Source organism: Indicator indicator, chromosome 2 (genome assembly GCF_027791375.1).
Source record: "Indicator indicator isolate 239-I01 chromosome 2, UM_Iind_1.1, whole genome shotgun sequence".
Taxonomy (NCBI): Eukaryota; Metazoa; Chordata; class Aves; order Piciformes; family Indicatoridae; genus Indicator; species Indicator indicator.
Genome location: NC_072011.1, coordinates 4,676,642 through 4,691,350, shown reverse-complemented (window position 1 = coordinate 4,691,350; position 14,709 = coordinate 4,676,642). Strand labels below are relative to the sequence as shown.

Here is a 14,709-nt window from a genome sequence, read left to right as displayed (position 1 = left end):
AAAGCTTCCTGCTTTCCTTTTTTTTTTTTTTTTTTTAATTTTCAATAAATCATTGGCACAGAACACCTCAAAACCTTTTTCCTGGCCGTCTGGGTCACGATTCCAGCCAATAGGCTCAGACTCACCTTAATTGCAGGTGAGTGGCACCCAGGGGAGGTGGCAGGGCAGTGCTCCATGGGTGAAGGCACAGGGTGAAGTCACAGAATCAGAGAATCACCTGCTTGGAAAAAAAACTTAAGAGCCCAAAAAAACTCTAATGTCTCCCTGTACACAACTCTTAAACCATGTCCCTAAGTTTCTCATCCAAATATCTTTTAAAGACCTCCAAGGATGGTGGCTCCACCACCTCCCTGGGCAGCCTGTTCTAGTGCCTGATGACCCTTTCAGTGAAGATTTTTTTCCTAATAGCCAACCTAACCCACCCTGTGGTACAATGTGAGGGCATTTCTTCTTCTCCTATCACTCGTTACTTGGGAGAAGAGGCTGGTCCCCACCTCACTACCACCACCCTTCAGATAGTTGTAGAGAGCAATGAGGTCTTCCCTCAGCTTCCTTTTCTGCAGGCTGAACAACCTCAGTTCCCTCAGCCGCTCTTCACAGGGCTTGTGACCCAAACCCCTCCCCAGCCCCGTTGCCCTTCTCTGGACACGCTCCAGCTCCTTGTTCCGGACAGGGCTGCAGAGAAGCCCTGGCCAGCATCCTATTCTTTACACTGTCATTACGCAGGGAACTTGTGCAGTGAATTCCAGCTTAATCCCCTTCCCGCCCCTCAAAAAAAAAAATATCCTACCCCCCCCCAAAAAAAAATCCCATCCCATCCCATTCATTGTCCGGCGGAGTATTTTTGCCCGACGGCCGCCCCTCCCACGAACCCCAACCTCAGGGAGCCCTCCTGGCGCCCGGCAGGGGGCGCCCTTGCCACACGGCTGCGATCGGCACAGCGACCGGGGAAAGAGGGGAGTGGGAATGGGGCTTGGCTAGACTGGGGGGGAAGTGTAGATTGCGGGTAGGGGTGGGGATTGGGAAACGAGTGGGAGTGGGTGGATGTGGGGTGAGGTGAGAACAGATGGGTGGTGGAAAAGGAAAGCCGGGTGGTGGGGGGTGTGTGGGGGTATTTCCCCGCCTGCACCACCCTGCGCCCCGATGTGGGGAGGATCACCGAGCGCGCAGCGGGACCTCCGCAGCTGTATGCGGGTGGGGGGTGGGGTGGGTAAACCGTGCCAGGTCGCCAGGGTCTGGGCTTTCCCCTTGCTGGGCGGGACAGAGCCTCCCGCTACTATCCCACTGCTGAAATGGAGGGGAGGGGGTGGTAAGCTCCGTCGAGCTTCTGCACACACCGCCCCGTCCCCGGTCTCCCCCCTGCCCCCCCCACCGCGCACCGGCCAATCCCGTCTGGCGGAGCGCCCGCTTCGGAGGGCTGCACGTCACGCCGCCGCGCTCCCCCATTGGCCCCTCCTGTCGTGCGTCATCACCGCGAGTGGTGACGCAACATCACCCCCCGGCCTCTCTCTTTCCGCGGTGGTGCGCGGGATGCGGGGAAAGGGGCGGCGGGGACCCGGCCTGGGGGGACCGCCGGGGCCGCTGCGTACGGCGGGGCTGCGCTTATAGTCTGTTTCATTTAAGTCTGTGTAATGGGCGCATTAGCAGGTGAAAAAAAAAAAAAAGCAAAAACAACCAACGAGCAGATACCGCCACTGCCATTAAATATTAAAATCATTAGAATGTAATTGAAAATAAAAATTACATATGTTCCTCTAGCACGTATAGCCCTTAATTTCCCCTCTTCGCGACTGCCGAAGTTGCACTTCGCAGGCAGGATGCTCCCCTGGAAGTCATCGACTCCTTCCCGCTCCTCGGGATTTCTCCCTCTCCCCCTACCCCTCACTCCTCCTCGCCAGCGAGGGGAGGGTGTGTGAGGGGGAAGGAGGGACGGGCAGGCCCGGCGTGATCCCCAGCGCTGCCGCAGGCGGCACTGGAAATCTCGGTCAGGAGCCGAGCGGCTTTAAACCGCACGGTCCGGGATCCTCGGCATCTGCTCGCAGCGGGGCCCTTGCCAAATTCCGGCGCTCTGGTATGAAGTTTGGCTGTGCCTGGGATGACCGGGAATGTCGGGAGCGGGGGGAGTAAAAACGAAAGGTAAAAAAAAAAAAAACCAACCAACAAAAAACCCAACAAAAAACCCCCACCGGAATTACTGGTGCCTTCTGGCGCTTATCTTGGCACGGCAGCAGCCCGGGTCTCCGCGGCCCCCGCGCTGGGGGGGGGGGGGCTGCACTTGTTGCCTCCCCCCCTGGGCGATGGGCCAAGCCCGTGCGGAGGGAGGCTTCGCTGCGCGGCTTTTACTGGGGGGGCCGCGCTGATCCTAGCCGAGCTGAGCCGCGCCGTGCTGTGGCGGTGAGGAGCCCGGGGGGAGCCGGCAGGGCGGCCCGTGGGTGAGCGGGGCGTGGGCGTGCCGGGGGCACCGCCGAGGCCGGCCATGCAGATGGAGGGGGCGGGACGCGGGCGCCGTGACTCGGAGCCCCGGAAGAGCGGAGAAACCCCGTATAAAAACTACTGGGGACCTTTGTCGGGCAGAACTACGACAGCTCCGGAGACGGCGACAGCCTGCGGCGGCAGCCAGCGGGGCGGCGGGCGGCACGGGGCGGCCTCTGCCCCGGCGGGGGGGCGCGGAAAGCGGCGCAGGCGGCGGCTGTGCAGGTCGAGCGCCTTCAGCCCCTGCCCTGCAGCATCGCCTTGCTCCGCAGACTGTTCCTCCACCTCCCCTCTTTTTTTTCCAAAGAAACCCCACTCAATAGGTGTGTATGTGTCCCTTCTCTTGCCTTCTGGAAGAGGCAGTGGGCACCCCCGGTCGTGCGGGGCTGCTGCGCTCCGGTGCCGGCTGTGCGCCGCTGCTGACCGCTTGCGTTTCCTCCTCTTTTGCTAGGCACGGAGGGAGAGGGGCCCCGGGGGGGCAGCGAGGAGCCGCAGCGGTGCCATCCAGCCCGGAGAGGCGGCGGCCGCGCACCATGGCAGACGATGAGCAGGCCGGCGGCAGCCCTGGCGGGAGTTACGCGGGCGGCTGCGAGAGCGCGCATTGCAACGTACTGAGCTGGGAGCAAGTGCAGCGTCTGGACCGTATCCTCAGCGAAACCATCCCCATCCACGGCCGCGGCAACTTCCCCACGCTGGCCATGCAGCCCCGCCAGATCGTCAAGGTAGTGCGGAGCCGGCTGGAGGAGAAGGGCATCGGCTTGCGGGACGTGCGGCTCAACGGCTCGGCCGCCAGTCACGTCCTCCACCAGGATAGCGGCCTGGGCTACAAGGACTTGGACCTCATCTTCTGCGCCGACCTGAAAGGGGAAGCCGAGTTTCAGACTGTGAAGGACGTGGTCTTGGACTGCCTCTTGGATTTCTTACCCGAGGGGGTGAACAAGGAGAAGATAACGCCGCTCACCCTCAAGGTAAATCAGCCCTGTACCCGGGCGCTCAGAGCAGGGCAGGTGTAAGCGTCTGCCCCGCGGGAAACGGGCACCCTCCGCTCCGGGGATGGAGGGGGGGCACAGCTCCCAGACCCACAGGGATCGTGAGTGATATTTTCACCAGACATTTAACACCGAGAAGGAGTTTGCAGCACAGCGTCCTGACCAGGGCTCCTCAGGATTCCTTAGTTTTTCCCATTTCTCTCATTGCTGTATTTGCCGGGAGCTTTACCCGGGGCGGGTGTGTGTGCAAGGCGCTGCCAACCTCCCAGCTGGGTCTGCGGCTGCTTGGGTTTGCCGGACCCGGTTCCTGAGGCGGCTGTGGGAGCTTAGAAGGTTTTAATGTCCGCAAGAAGGAAACACCGCCTGCAAGGCATGCTGTCTTGTGTGCTGTATAACCCGGTGGAGAGGCAGGTTCCTTCCTCCCGGAGACAGTTCGCTCGAGTTAATTAGGCCGAATGCCAAATGCCCTTGAGATTTTTTTTCCAGAGGGATTTTCTGGAATATGGGGCAAGTTTGTGGAACCTGCACTGAAAGAGCAGGACTGTGGGCAGTAAATACTTGTTAAGTGTGTGTGTGGTTTTTTTGTTTTTTTTTTTTTTTATGGGGAGAGGAAAGAGAATGGAAACCAATAAAAAAGGATTTCTTATCTGATTCTTATCTGATCGTAGTGGTGACCTTTTTTTTTGTGTAGGTGCATAGATATTTGGTATGTGTGGCATGGGTTTCATGTGTAGATGTATTTAAAAGTGATTGAAAGAAGCAGTGTTGCCATCTGCTTCCTTTGCAGGGGACAATCTCAGCAGAGCACCCACCCCTATCCTCTTGTAGTGACAGCACTCTGAGCTTTCCCATTAAGATTTTCTCTGCAGGCCACCTGAAGTCTTTTATGAACCACAAGGACCAGGTTGGGGGGTGAGGGGGGGAGAGGAGGGGAATGTGCAAACAAATGCAGCCAAGGGGGAATTTCTTTCATCTGTTTCTTCATTTGCTCATTTCGTCTTTCCCATCATAGGAGGCTTATGTGCAGAAAATGGTAAAAGTATGCAATGATTCAGACCGATGGAGTCTCATCTCCCTGTCCAACAACAGTGGCAAGAATGTGGAGCTGAAATTCGTGGACTCTTTGAGGCGGCAGTTTGAATTCAGTGTCGATTCCTTTCAGATCAAGCTGGACTCCCTGCTGCTTTTTTATGAGTGCTCAGAGAATCCGATGACTGAAACTTTTCACCCAACTATCATTGGTGAGAGCGTCTATGGGGATTTCCAGGAAGCCTTTGATCACCTCTGCAACAAGATAATTGCCACCAGAAACCCAGAAGAAATCAGAGGAGGTGGTCTTCTGAAGTACTGCAACCTTTTGGTAAGGGGCTTTAGGGCTGCCTCTGAATCTGAGATTAAGTCCCTGCAGAGATATATGTGTTCCAGGTTTTTCATTGACTTCTCAGACATTGGAGAACAGCAGAGAAAGCTGGAGTCCTACTTGCAGAACCACTTTGTGGGATTAGAAGACCGCAAGTATGACTATCTCATGACCCTTCACGGTGTGGTGAACGAGAGCACAGTGTGCCTGATGGGACATGAGAGGAGACAGACTCTGAATCTGATCACCATGCTGGCCATCCGGGTCCTAGCCGAGCAAAATATCATCCCCAACGTGGCCAATGTCACCTGCTATTACCAGCCGGCCCCGTACGTAGCAGATGCCAACTTCAGCAATTACTACATTGCCCAGGTTCAGACGGTGTTCCCTTGCCAGCAGCACACGTACTCTACTTGGCTGCCCTGTAATTAAGGACTGAAATTAGCAGACCCAGTGGGGAAGACCCATTCTTGTAAGGCGTAGGAAGGGGCCGTGTGCCCCTTTGCAATGGGGGTGTTTTGTGCAATGATGATCTGCTCTAGGTTGTTGCAAGCTTGAGAAAAGCTTAAAACGGTTCCCCTAATAAACAACGGGAGCACGATCCAGAAAGAACCCCAAAATAATTGGATCCTACCCCAGAGCACAAGAGGCCTGTCATTAAAAGCAACCAGCTTCCCCTGAAAGAAATGAGGGAGGATGCTTGATGACAATATGGGTTGGCAATGTCAGCTCCCATAGCTTTGGCATAGAGAAGGTGGGAAAGCCTTATTTTCTTTTTTATCTTTTATTCTTACTCTAGAATGGGATCTGCAAAAGGGAGAATATGAAAGAAATAAGACAAAAAAACCCCAAAAAACGACAAAAAGAAAAAAAAAAACAAACCACAAAAAACAATTCTCTATATATTATTCAGGAATTAAAAGTTAGAGGCATAAAGCAGAGATAAATTGAATTAAAAAAAGATGTATATTGGAATTACTGCATTTGGGGCTTGCAGCAAGTGCCATCTATGGACTGACCGTGTAGAATGTATAGCTTGCTTGACTAGAATGCTTTACCAGAAACCAGCTTGCTCCAAATGAACAGTAGTAGTGGGGTTGGTACAGTTAGGGGAAAAAAAAAAAAAAAACCAAACAAAAAAAACAGAAACATGCACGATGACAAAGTCCATTATTTCCAGCTGTGTGCGTGCCTCACATTTTAAAAATGTGAGAATGCAGGAAAAGAAAAAAAAAAAAAAAACAGCTGTGGCAAACAGAATCTACTCAAGGACCAAAGATTTCACAACTAAGTTATCCGAGCAAAGAAGATACAGTAGAGTATATATATATAAATATATATATATATAAAGAAAAGAAAGATATTGCTATATTTGTACACACCAACAGGAATCAAAAAGTGCCTGATGCCTTCATAAAATTTGAAGTGAGGAAAAAAAGAAGAATTAAAAACAACAAAAAATATATATAAATATAGTTTTGTGGGTTTAACCATGCGTTTTTTGTTTTATCAGGGACACAAGGATTAAAAAAACCCAAACCCAACAAAACAAAAAACCATCATAAGCTTGTGAATAAGTGGTGGAGGAAATGCCCTATTTTTTATTTTATATTTTATTTTCTTTTTCTTGGCAAAATACCTGTATAGAGTTAATGTTCCGTCGGTGTGCTGTTATCCTAGGTACGTGTGTGTATGTGTGTATATATGTTTGTGTGTGTATATATGTACATGTTAAGAGGTGTATATCATCTATATATACACACACAATATATATATTAATGTGGTCTAGGGAAAACAAAGCAAAACAAACCATAATGTAGCAGTGAAGGAATGTTTTAAATAAAGTACTCTGTGTTTTCCAGTTTGCAACAGGATGTCGTAGGACAGAGTGGGACACCCTGACGTGAATTTTTGAACCCACACCTGAGAAATTTGGGAGTAAACGAACCAGGCAGGATTTAAAAGTGGGATTCAGATAATGCCTTGGGTTGCAAAGGATTACAGTTAATTCAGTGGGTTGCTTGTGAGCCATAATAATTCCACAGATGGAGAAACATATGACTAGCTGGTTATTTTTATTTTATTTTAACTCTTTTGTACTGTAATTGCCATTTTGACATTTAACCCACTAATGTTGTGACTGCATACCTCCATGATGTGTAATTCAGTGGAACGTGGATCAAAGATAGGTTTATTTAAACTCCCCCCCCACCCCCTGACAGCTAAAGAATATTGTATTAGTTGGTGATTTGAACACTAATGGTGAATATTTAAAGAGTATTTTTTAACTGAATGCATTATGCATTCCAGGACCACTAGAATTTAGCAAATGTGAAATGAACCCTTTTTAAGAGTGTTGCACCATTGCTTAAAAGTATATTTTATATATATATATATAATATATATATATTTTTATGCAAATATTAAAACATCTTTGATCTGGTTGTCACACTGCATTTACCAATTTCAGTACTGTACTTTATTTAAATGGAATCCCTTTACATTGGAACAACAACTGTTCACTTTCATTTCCTCTCCCAAAAAAACAGCAGGGGGAAAAACGAAACAAAACAAAACTAAAGAAACCAACCAAACAACAAAACCCAACCTCTGCTGTTGTTTTCACTTCAGTGCCATCTCTGAAGGTGTTAAATTCTTTGTTGGGCTTTGAAAACCTAATGACTAAGTGACACTTGACTCTTAATATTGCTTTCTTACCGATTAAAAAAAAAAAAAAAAAGGTAAAAAAAAAAAAAAAGCCAGCAGAAAAAAAAGAGAAAAGGGAATTCAGGCTTTTGAATGAAAACTTACTGTGCCCTGCCTGGTTTCAGGCAGGATCTGGTGTTGGAGGAGGCAGGGGAGAGGGAGAGGACTCGTGTCCTGGCGGTGTGTTTTCCCTACGGAGCCAGTAAGGTACATCTATTTTTGTCATCACGCTTTGTACTTCTCGCTCTGGAGGCAATTTAATAGCAACCTCGCTCTGTTTACCGAAGCACCTTCCCTGCGAGTCCTTCAGGAAACGTCAAAGCTGGTTCGTTGCCATTCCCGACCTTGACTCGCAGACCTTGTCCCCACCTTCCCTTCCTCCGGTGCCGCCTGCAGCCTCCCGCCGGGCTTTCGTTCCCCTGATCCCTGCCGGGTCTCCACCAGCTGCCCCGGAGGGTCCCGGCTGGGTGCTCCAGCCCCGTTATTTCCTCTTGCCTCCAGCTCCTGGGCGGGTTTGCTAGCGGAAGCTCCGGGGAGGGCAGGGGAAATAGGATCAGCTGGTAGTGTGGTATGTCTTCTCTGGCCACAACTATGTGCAGCAAATAAATGACTCATCCGCTCTTTAAAAGGGTTTGAGAATCTATGGCTGTGCCACAACCACACAGGGCTGATAGTGCATGACAAGATGTATTTTTTTTTCTCCTTTCAAAGACCTTTTTTTTTTCCCTTTCAAAGACTTTTTTTTCTTTCAAAGACATTTTTCCTTTCAAATACCTTTCTTTTTCTGTTTTTTTTTTTTAATTATTTTATTTTTCTCTGTTGCTTGAAAGGTGGCTTTGATTTCCTTCCTCACGGCTCAAAATTTTTGTTGTGCTTCGTTGGGGATTTAATTTTTTTTAATGATTGACAGCAGCTAGTTACCTTAATAGTGCATGCAACAGGGCCCTGAGCTAAACTGCACCTCTCAGCGTTTGCATTTTGATACATATATAATATGTTTTTAGATATATTATATAGGTATTCCAGATCTGTTTTGCATATGGTAAATGATCAAGTGGTGGAACTGGTGGAGCTTTGTTGTACCTGTGACTGGGAGCTGAAAAGGTGTTAGAGGTGGGAAGAAGGCGTGGGTTTCAGGCCAAGAGTTAAAAATAAGAACCCCTTTTTTCAAAGCTGGTCTATGTCCTGCGGTTTGCACACCTTCCCCTCCATAAAGTCTGACTTCTTTTAAGCTGGTTTCTCCCCTCCTCTCCAGCACACTGCTACTTTTAAACTTAACGACCGCGTTCTCGCTTTGTAGGGCTTCCTTTTTCCCATCCAATCAGATGTGAGACTAGAACTTGTGCTGCAAGGGACAGTGCCCCTTTTAAAGAGCTGAACTGATTAAAAACATTGACCTGATTACAGTCAAACCGTTTGTGCCCCGGCTGAGCTTGCTGCTAACCAACAGGGCGCTAAACTTGGTTAAATGCAGCGATCATGAAACAGCCCAGAGCTTTGAAATGAGCTATTTTTTTCCTCCCCCCTCTCAGATATAGCTGCCCTCCCAAATATAAGAACATTGATTCTAAAAATAGAGGGGCAATTAGGAGACTGAAAGGATGATATTTTTCTAGTTTCTCTTATTGCACTTAAATATTTTTTTATCTTGCACAAAGGCCTTCACACAAATCTTCTAATCACCTCGTATTAAATGCTTGGTTTGCATCACGTCAGAAGCTCCAACCGGTTCAAAAACAGCTTCTTCTTCTTCTTTTTTGTTTTTTTTGAGAAAATCAAGTGTTAGATAAACTGCACAGAAAAGGAAAAAAAAAAACAACAAAAACAAACCAAACTGTAACTGCATATTCAGCTCCTGTTTGAATATATTCTTTTGTAAGGTTTTCTTTATGCAGAGAGTTCGCCTTGCGAGCAAGAAAAGTGGTGTACTGTTTTTGCTGTTGTAATAATGGTTTGCTAACAAAATAAATAGTGCAAAGAAAAAAGAAAGAAAAAAAAGCTTGCAAATTTCAAGACAGCTTGGCTAAAGCACTTAGAGGCTCCTGCAGCCTGTAGGAGTCTGTGCAGATTTGCTTTCTCTCAGATTTCCTTACAAACTGTTGCCTTCTGCAAGGCATCCTGTTGCAGCAAACTGCTCCTTGGATTGCTCTTTTGGAACATTTTGACTATAGGCTTTGTCACAGACAGAAGAAGAGCTGATGGAAAACAGACTTTAGAGGGAACAGATTGTGAATTTTGTTTACAGCATCCAATATTTGGATTTCTTTTTTTTTTTCTTTTTTTTTTTTTTTGTAAATAAAAAAGAAGTTATTTTTTTCTATTGATTTGTGTCTCTGCTGTCTTCCGTGTCTGAATATAGCTCTGGCTGGCTTCTACTGAATACCAAGTTTGCTTTCATTAGGGAAGGACAAGGGCAGCACTTTTCTGAGAAGAGCAGCGTTTGGCTGCTTTCTGATTGGAGCATGAGAGGTTTTGAAAAACCCTGCCTCGGGCCAGCCAAGTTTGACTGGCTGCACTCAGCTTCAGGGGAGCCTCTCCAGCCAGGGCCAAAAATACTCCCTGGAGTGCTGGCTGAGCTGTGCAAATGGTCCAGAATCCCCAAACCAAAAGAGCACTGCAGCTGCCCCACGCTTTTCCTGCCATCCCACTAGGGACAGGGATCTTCTCATGCTGCCTGTGACTGGTGCACCACAAACCACGATGCTGGCACTGATGTCCTTGGGATGCTGGGGTGCATTGAGAGGAGTGTGTCCAGCAGATCAGAGGGGGTTCTCTTCCCCCTCTACTCTGCCCTGGTGAGGCCATGCCTGGAATACTGCATCCAGTTTTGGGCTCCCCAGTTCAAGAGGGATCTGCTGGAGAGAGTGCAACGGAGAGCTACAAGGGTGGTGAAGGGATTGGAGCACTGCCCTATGAGGAGAGGCTGAGTGACCTGGGGGCTCTTAATCTGGAGAAGAGAAGAGTGAGAAGGGATTTAATAAATGTTTCTAAATATCTGAGGGCTGGGGGTCAAGAGGGAGGGGATGGGCTCTGCTCAGTTGTGCCCTGAGGAGGAACTTCTTCACTGTGAGGGTCACACAGCACTGGAACAGGCTGCCCAGAGGGGTGGTGGAGTCTCCTTCTCTGGAGACTTCTGGGACCCATCTGGATGTGTTCCTGTGTGACCTGTACTAGATTCTATGGTCCTGCTCTAGCAGGGGTGTTGTACTCAATGATCTCTGTAGGTACCTTCCAAGCCCTAATATCCTGTGATGCTCTTTATTTGATAGGGGCTGGCACCTCCACCTGACGATTTCAGTAGGCTCTGGCAGCAATGGGGTGCTGCTCCCTGGGTATAATGGTGGGGCTGTCTGACTGTCTTTTTCACAGAATCAGCCATGTTGGAAGAGACCCCCCCCTAACTGGTCACCCAACACCATCTAATCAAACAGACCATGGCACTAAGTGCCTCAGCCAACCTTCTCTTAAACACCTCCAGGGACGTCGACTCCACCACCTCCCTGGGCAGCACATTCCAATGGCCAATCTCTCTTTCTGGGTAGAACTTCTTTCTAAGATCAAGCCTAAACTTCCCCTGCACAGCTTGAGACTGTGTCCTCTTGTTTTGTTGTTGGTTGCCTGGGAGAAGAGACCAACCCCCACCTGGCTACAACCTCCCTTCAGGTAGTTGTAGAGAGCAATAAGGTCATCCCTGCTCCTTCAGCCTCTCCTCACAGGGCTTGTGCTCCAGACCTCTCCCCAGCTTTGTTGCCTGTCTGTAGTGGCTGGGTGCTGCCAGTATTGCAGTTCAGGGAGCTTCTGGGAAGTGGGGGATGTATATACCCATTTGATTCAGCTGCTGCTGAATCAATCCAGTTCTTCTCACGGATCCAACATTTACTCTCCTTCCCTGCCCAACAGTGCTGTCCTTGTCAGCAGAGCTATGTTCCCTTTGCTGTGTTTACAGGGGAGATACCTCTGTAATGAAGGCTAATTTCCTCAAAAGGCACTTCAAGGGAATGCAGAGTATTAATTTACAATGCTCCTGGCAATAATTTTTCAAGCAGGGTGCCTCAGACTGACCCAGATTTGGAAAAATAAAACCCCCAAACCATTGAGTAAGGCTCTGCAGTTCTTACTAGGCTCATTCATGCAGGTCGCTGGGCTCACAAGGCTGGGGCGTGAATGTGCTGATTGTAATGATGAGTGGGCAACCTGTGTTCCCTGGGAAGGCAACCAACCAACCAAACAGGCTGCTAACAGGCTCTGCTGGTTTTTCCAGGCCCAGGAGCAGTCCTCTCACCCAATGCTGGGCACCTTCTGCAGAGTGCCTCCTTTGAAACACGCCAGGCACAGGATGGGACCCTTGGCCAGTCCCGTTGGGAGGTGGATCACAGCCTCAGAGGATGTTAGGGGTTGGGAGGGAACTCCAGAGATCATCGAGTCCAAACCCACTGCCAGAGCAGGACCATAGAATCTAGCACTGGTCTCATAGGTATGCATCCAAATTGGTCCCAAAAGTCTTCAGAGAAGGAGACTCCACCACCACTCCAGGCAGCCTGTTCCAGTGCTCCATGACCCTCGCAGTCAAGAAGTTCCTCCTCATGTTGAGGTGCGACCTCCTGTGCTGGAGTTTCTATCCATTGCCCCTTGTCCTATCCCAGGGTGCAAGTGAGCAGAGCCTGTCCCCTCCCTCTTGACCCCCAGCCCTCAGATATTTAGAAACACTTATTAAATCCCCTCCTAGTCTTCTTTTCTCCAGACTAAGAACCCCCAGGTCTCTCAGCCTCTCCTGCCTCTCAAGCATCCCTGCCTGCGTGGCATCACCTTTCCTCTCACATTACTGCCAGGAAAGGAAGGGGGGATGTGGTCTGATGTTTCCTTCTGTTAACTTGCTTGGTTGTAGCATATTTTTAGGCAGTCTGACAAAAAGTGGCTGCCATAACTGAAGACACAGGTGGAATGCAGGGTGTTAGAAACCATCTAAATCCAAATGCCTTTGCTTAGAGCCATGAGGATGCTTAGGGGATTTGAGCATCTCCCCTGTGAAGAGAGACTGAGAGCCCTGGGGCTGTTTAGTCTGGAGAAGAGAAGACTGAGAGGGGATCTGATCAATGTCTCTCAATAGCTGAGGGGTGGGTGTCAAGTGGAGGGGGCCAGGCTCTTTTGGGTGGTTCACAGTGATAAGACAAGGAACAATGGGTTCAAACTTGAACAGAGAAGATTTCAGCTCAACATGAGGAGAAACTTCTTTCCAGTGAGTGTGACAGAGCCCTGGAACAGGCTGCCCAGGGGAGTTGTGGAGTCTCCTTCTCTGGAGACTTTCCAAACCCACCTGGATGCATTCCTGTGCAGACTCCCCTAAGTGATGCTGCTCTGGCAGGGGGGTTGGACTCAATAATATCTGGAGGTCCCTTCCAACCTCTGATATACTGTGAGACTGTGAAGTGTTTCTGTGGGTCTGGTCATGCCTTCCTGAAACTGCCACCAAGCATCCTTCTCCCTGTTGTTTATGTGGTTTTAGTACAATTCAGTGCATGTGGCCACATGCACTTAGGTAAAGCATGGTCTTGGAGCTGTGCACCTTGTGTTGAAGCTGGTGCAGTTTGGCAGGAGTCACCTAAGTATCTACATAGAAACACACCAGAAGCAGCTCTGCATGCAGGGCTGTGGTTCACATGTAAGAAAGCAGGAGCACAAAGTCAAACCCTTCACCTTAGAGAAGAAATACTAAGCCTTTGAAGGCCTGATGAAACAAGAACAGACTCATCTCCTACACACTTACACAGCCTCAGGCTGTTCAGAATGATCCTTTTGTGGATGCACAATTCCAGCATTTCATAGGGCTGCTATTTCATCAGGATGTGCAATGCCAGAACATGCCAGGAAATTGTCCTCTCACATTCTTTGAGCTAAAAACTATTTCCTAAACACACACCTCAGTATTGTGTGCAAAACATAGGTAGGCTCCACAATCACAGAATGGTGTGGGTTGGGAAGGACTACCAAAGGTCATCTAGTCCAAACCCCCTGCAGTGAGCAGGGCCATCTTCCATTAGATCAATAAAAACATCTCTGAGGTTCCCATGAAGGCTTGGGGAGCACAAAGTTCTGCTTTTTGAGAGGATCATGTGCTCAAACATACTTTGACTTCTGGAGGTCTTGGGGGTGAGCAACTCTGCTGGGTGAGCAACATTCCTGCTAATTAAGTTTGTCTTCCTGAAAATGGGGAAATCACAGAAAGTTAGGGGCTGGAAGGGACCTTGAATGATCATCCAGTCCAACCCCCCTGCCAGAGCAGGAGCACCTAGAGCAGATCACACAGGAACAAATCCAGGTGGGTTTTGAATATGTCCAGAGAGGCAGACTTCACAATCCCCCTGGGCAGCCTTTTCCAGTGTTTCATCACCTTCACAGGGAAAAAAAAAATTCCTTATGTTTCATGGAACTTCCTATGCCTCAACTTCCACCCATTGCCCCTTGTCCTCTCATTGGGCATCACCCAGCAGAGCCTGGCTCCATCCTCTTGGCATTCACCCTGAACATCTTTATCAAACTGAATGAGGTCACCACTCAGTCTTCTCCTCTCCAAGCTACAGAGCCCTCAGCTCCTTCAGTCTCTCCTCATAAGGAAGATGTTCCACTCATAGAATCATAGAATCAGCCAGGTTGGAAGAGACCTCCAAGATCATCCAGTCCAACCTATCACCCAGCCCTATCCAATCAACCAGACCATGGCACTAGGTGCCTCGTCCAGGATTTTCTTGAACACTGCCTTCATCATTTTTGTGGTTCTGTGCTGGACTCATTCAAGCAGTTCCCTGAGGTCCTTCTTGAACTGAGGGACTCAGAACTGGACACACAATATTCCAGGGGTGGCCTCACCAGGGTGGAGTAGAGGGGGAGAGGAAATCAAAAGCAGCCAGCACTTCTAAAAAGTGAAAGCCTCTGCATCTATCTTACACAGCCCTTCTTCTCTTCCTCTTCATCTATCTTACACAGCCTTTCTTCTCTTCCTCTTCATCTATCTTACACAGCCTTTCTTCTCTTCCTCTTCATCTATCTTACACAGCCTTTCTTCTCTTCCTCTGCATCTATCTTACACAGCCCTTCTTCTCTTCCTCTTCATCTATCTTACACAGCCTTTCTTCTCTTCCTCTTCATCTATCTTACACAGCCTTTCTTCTCTTCCTCTTCATCTAT

The 14,709-nt window shown here is 48.9% G+C and overlaps 1 protein-coding gene across 1 annotated transcript; it reads left to right on the top strand.

Annotated features, from left to right (window-relative positions):
• Positions 1-2,990: 2,990 nt before the first annotated feature.
• TENT5A (terminal nucleotidyltransferase 5A) lies at positions 2,991-5,253 on the top strand. Its single transcript, XM_054398153.1, has 2 exons — positions 2,991-3,440; positions 4,474-5,253. Exons 1-2 carry the CDS (start codon positions 3,006-3,008, stop codon positions 5,251-5,253), a joined length of 1,215 nt encoding a protein of 404 aa, XP_054254128.1. The 5' UTR covers positions 2,991-3,005.
• Positions 5,254-14,709: the final 9,456 nt, after the last annotated feature.

Coding starts and splice junctions, on each gene's coding strand:
- TENT5A (XM_054398153.1), top strand. CDS start 3,006: ATGGCAGACGATGAGCAGGCCGGCGGCAGCCCTGGCGGGAGTTACGCG. Junction 3,441..4,473: donor TAACGCCGCTCACCCTCAAG/GTAAATCAGCCC, acceptor TTCCCATCATAG/GAGGCTTATGTGCAGAAAAT.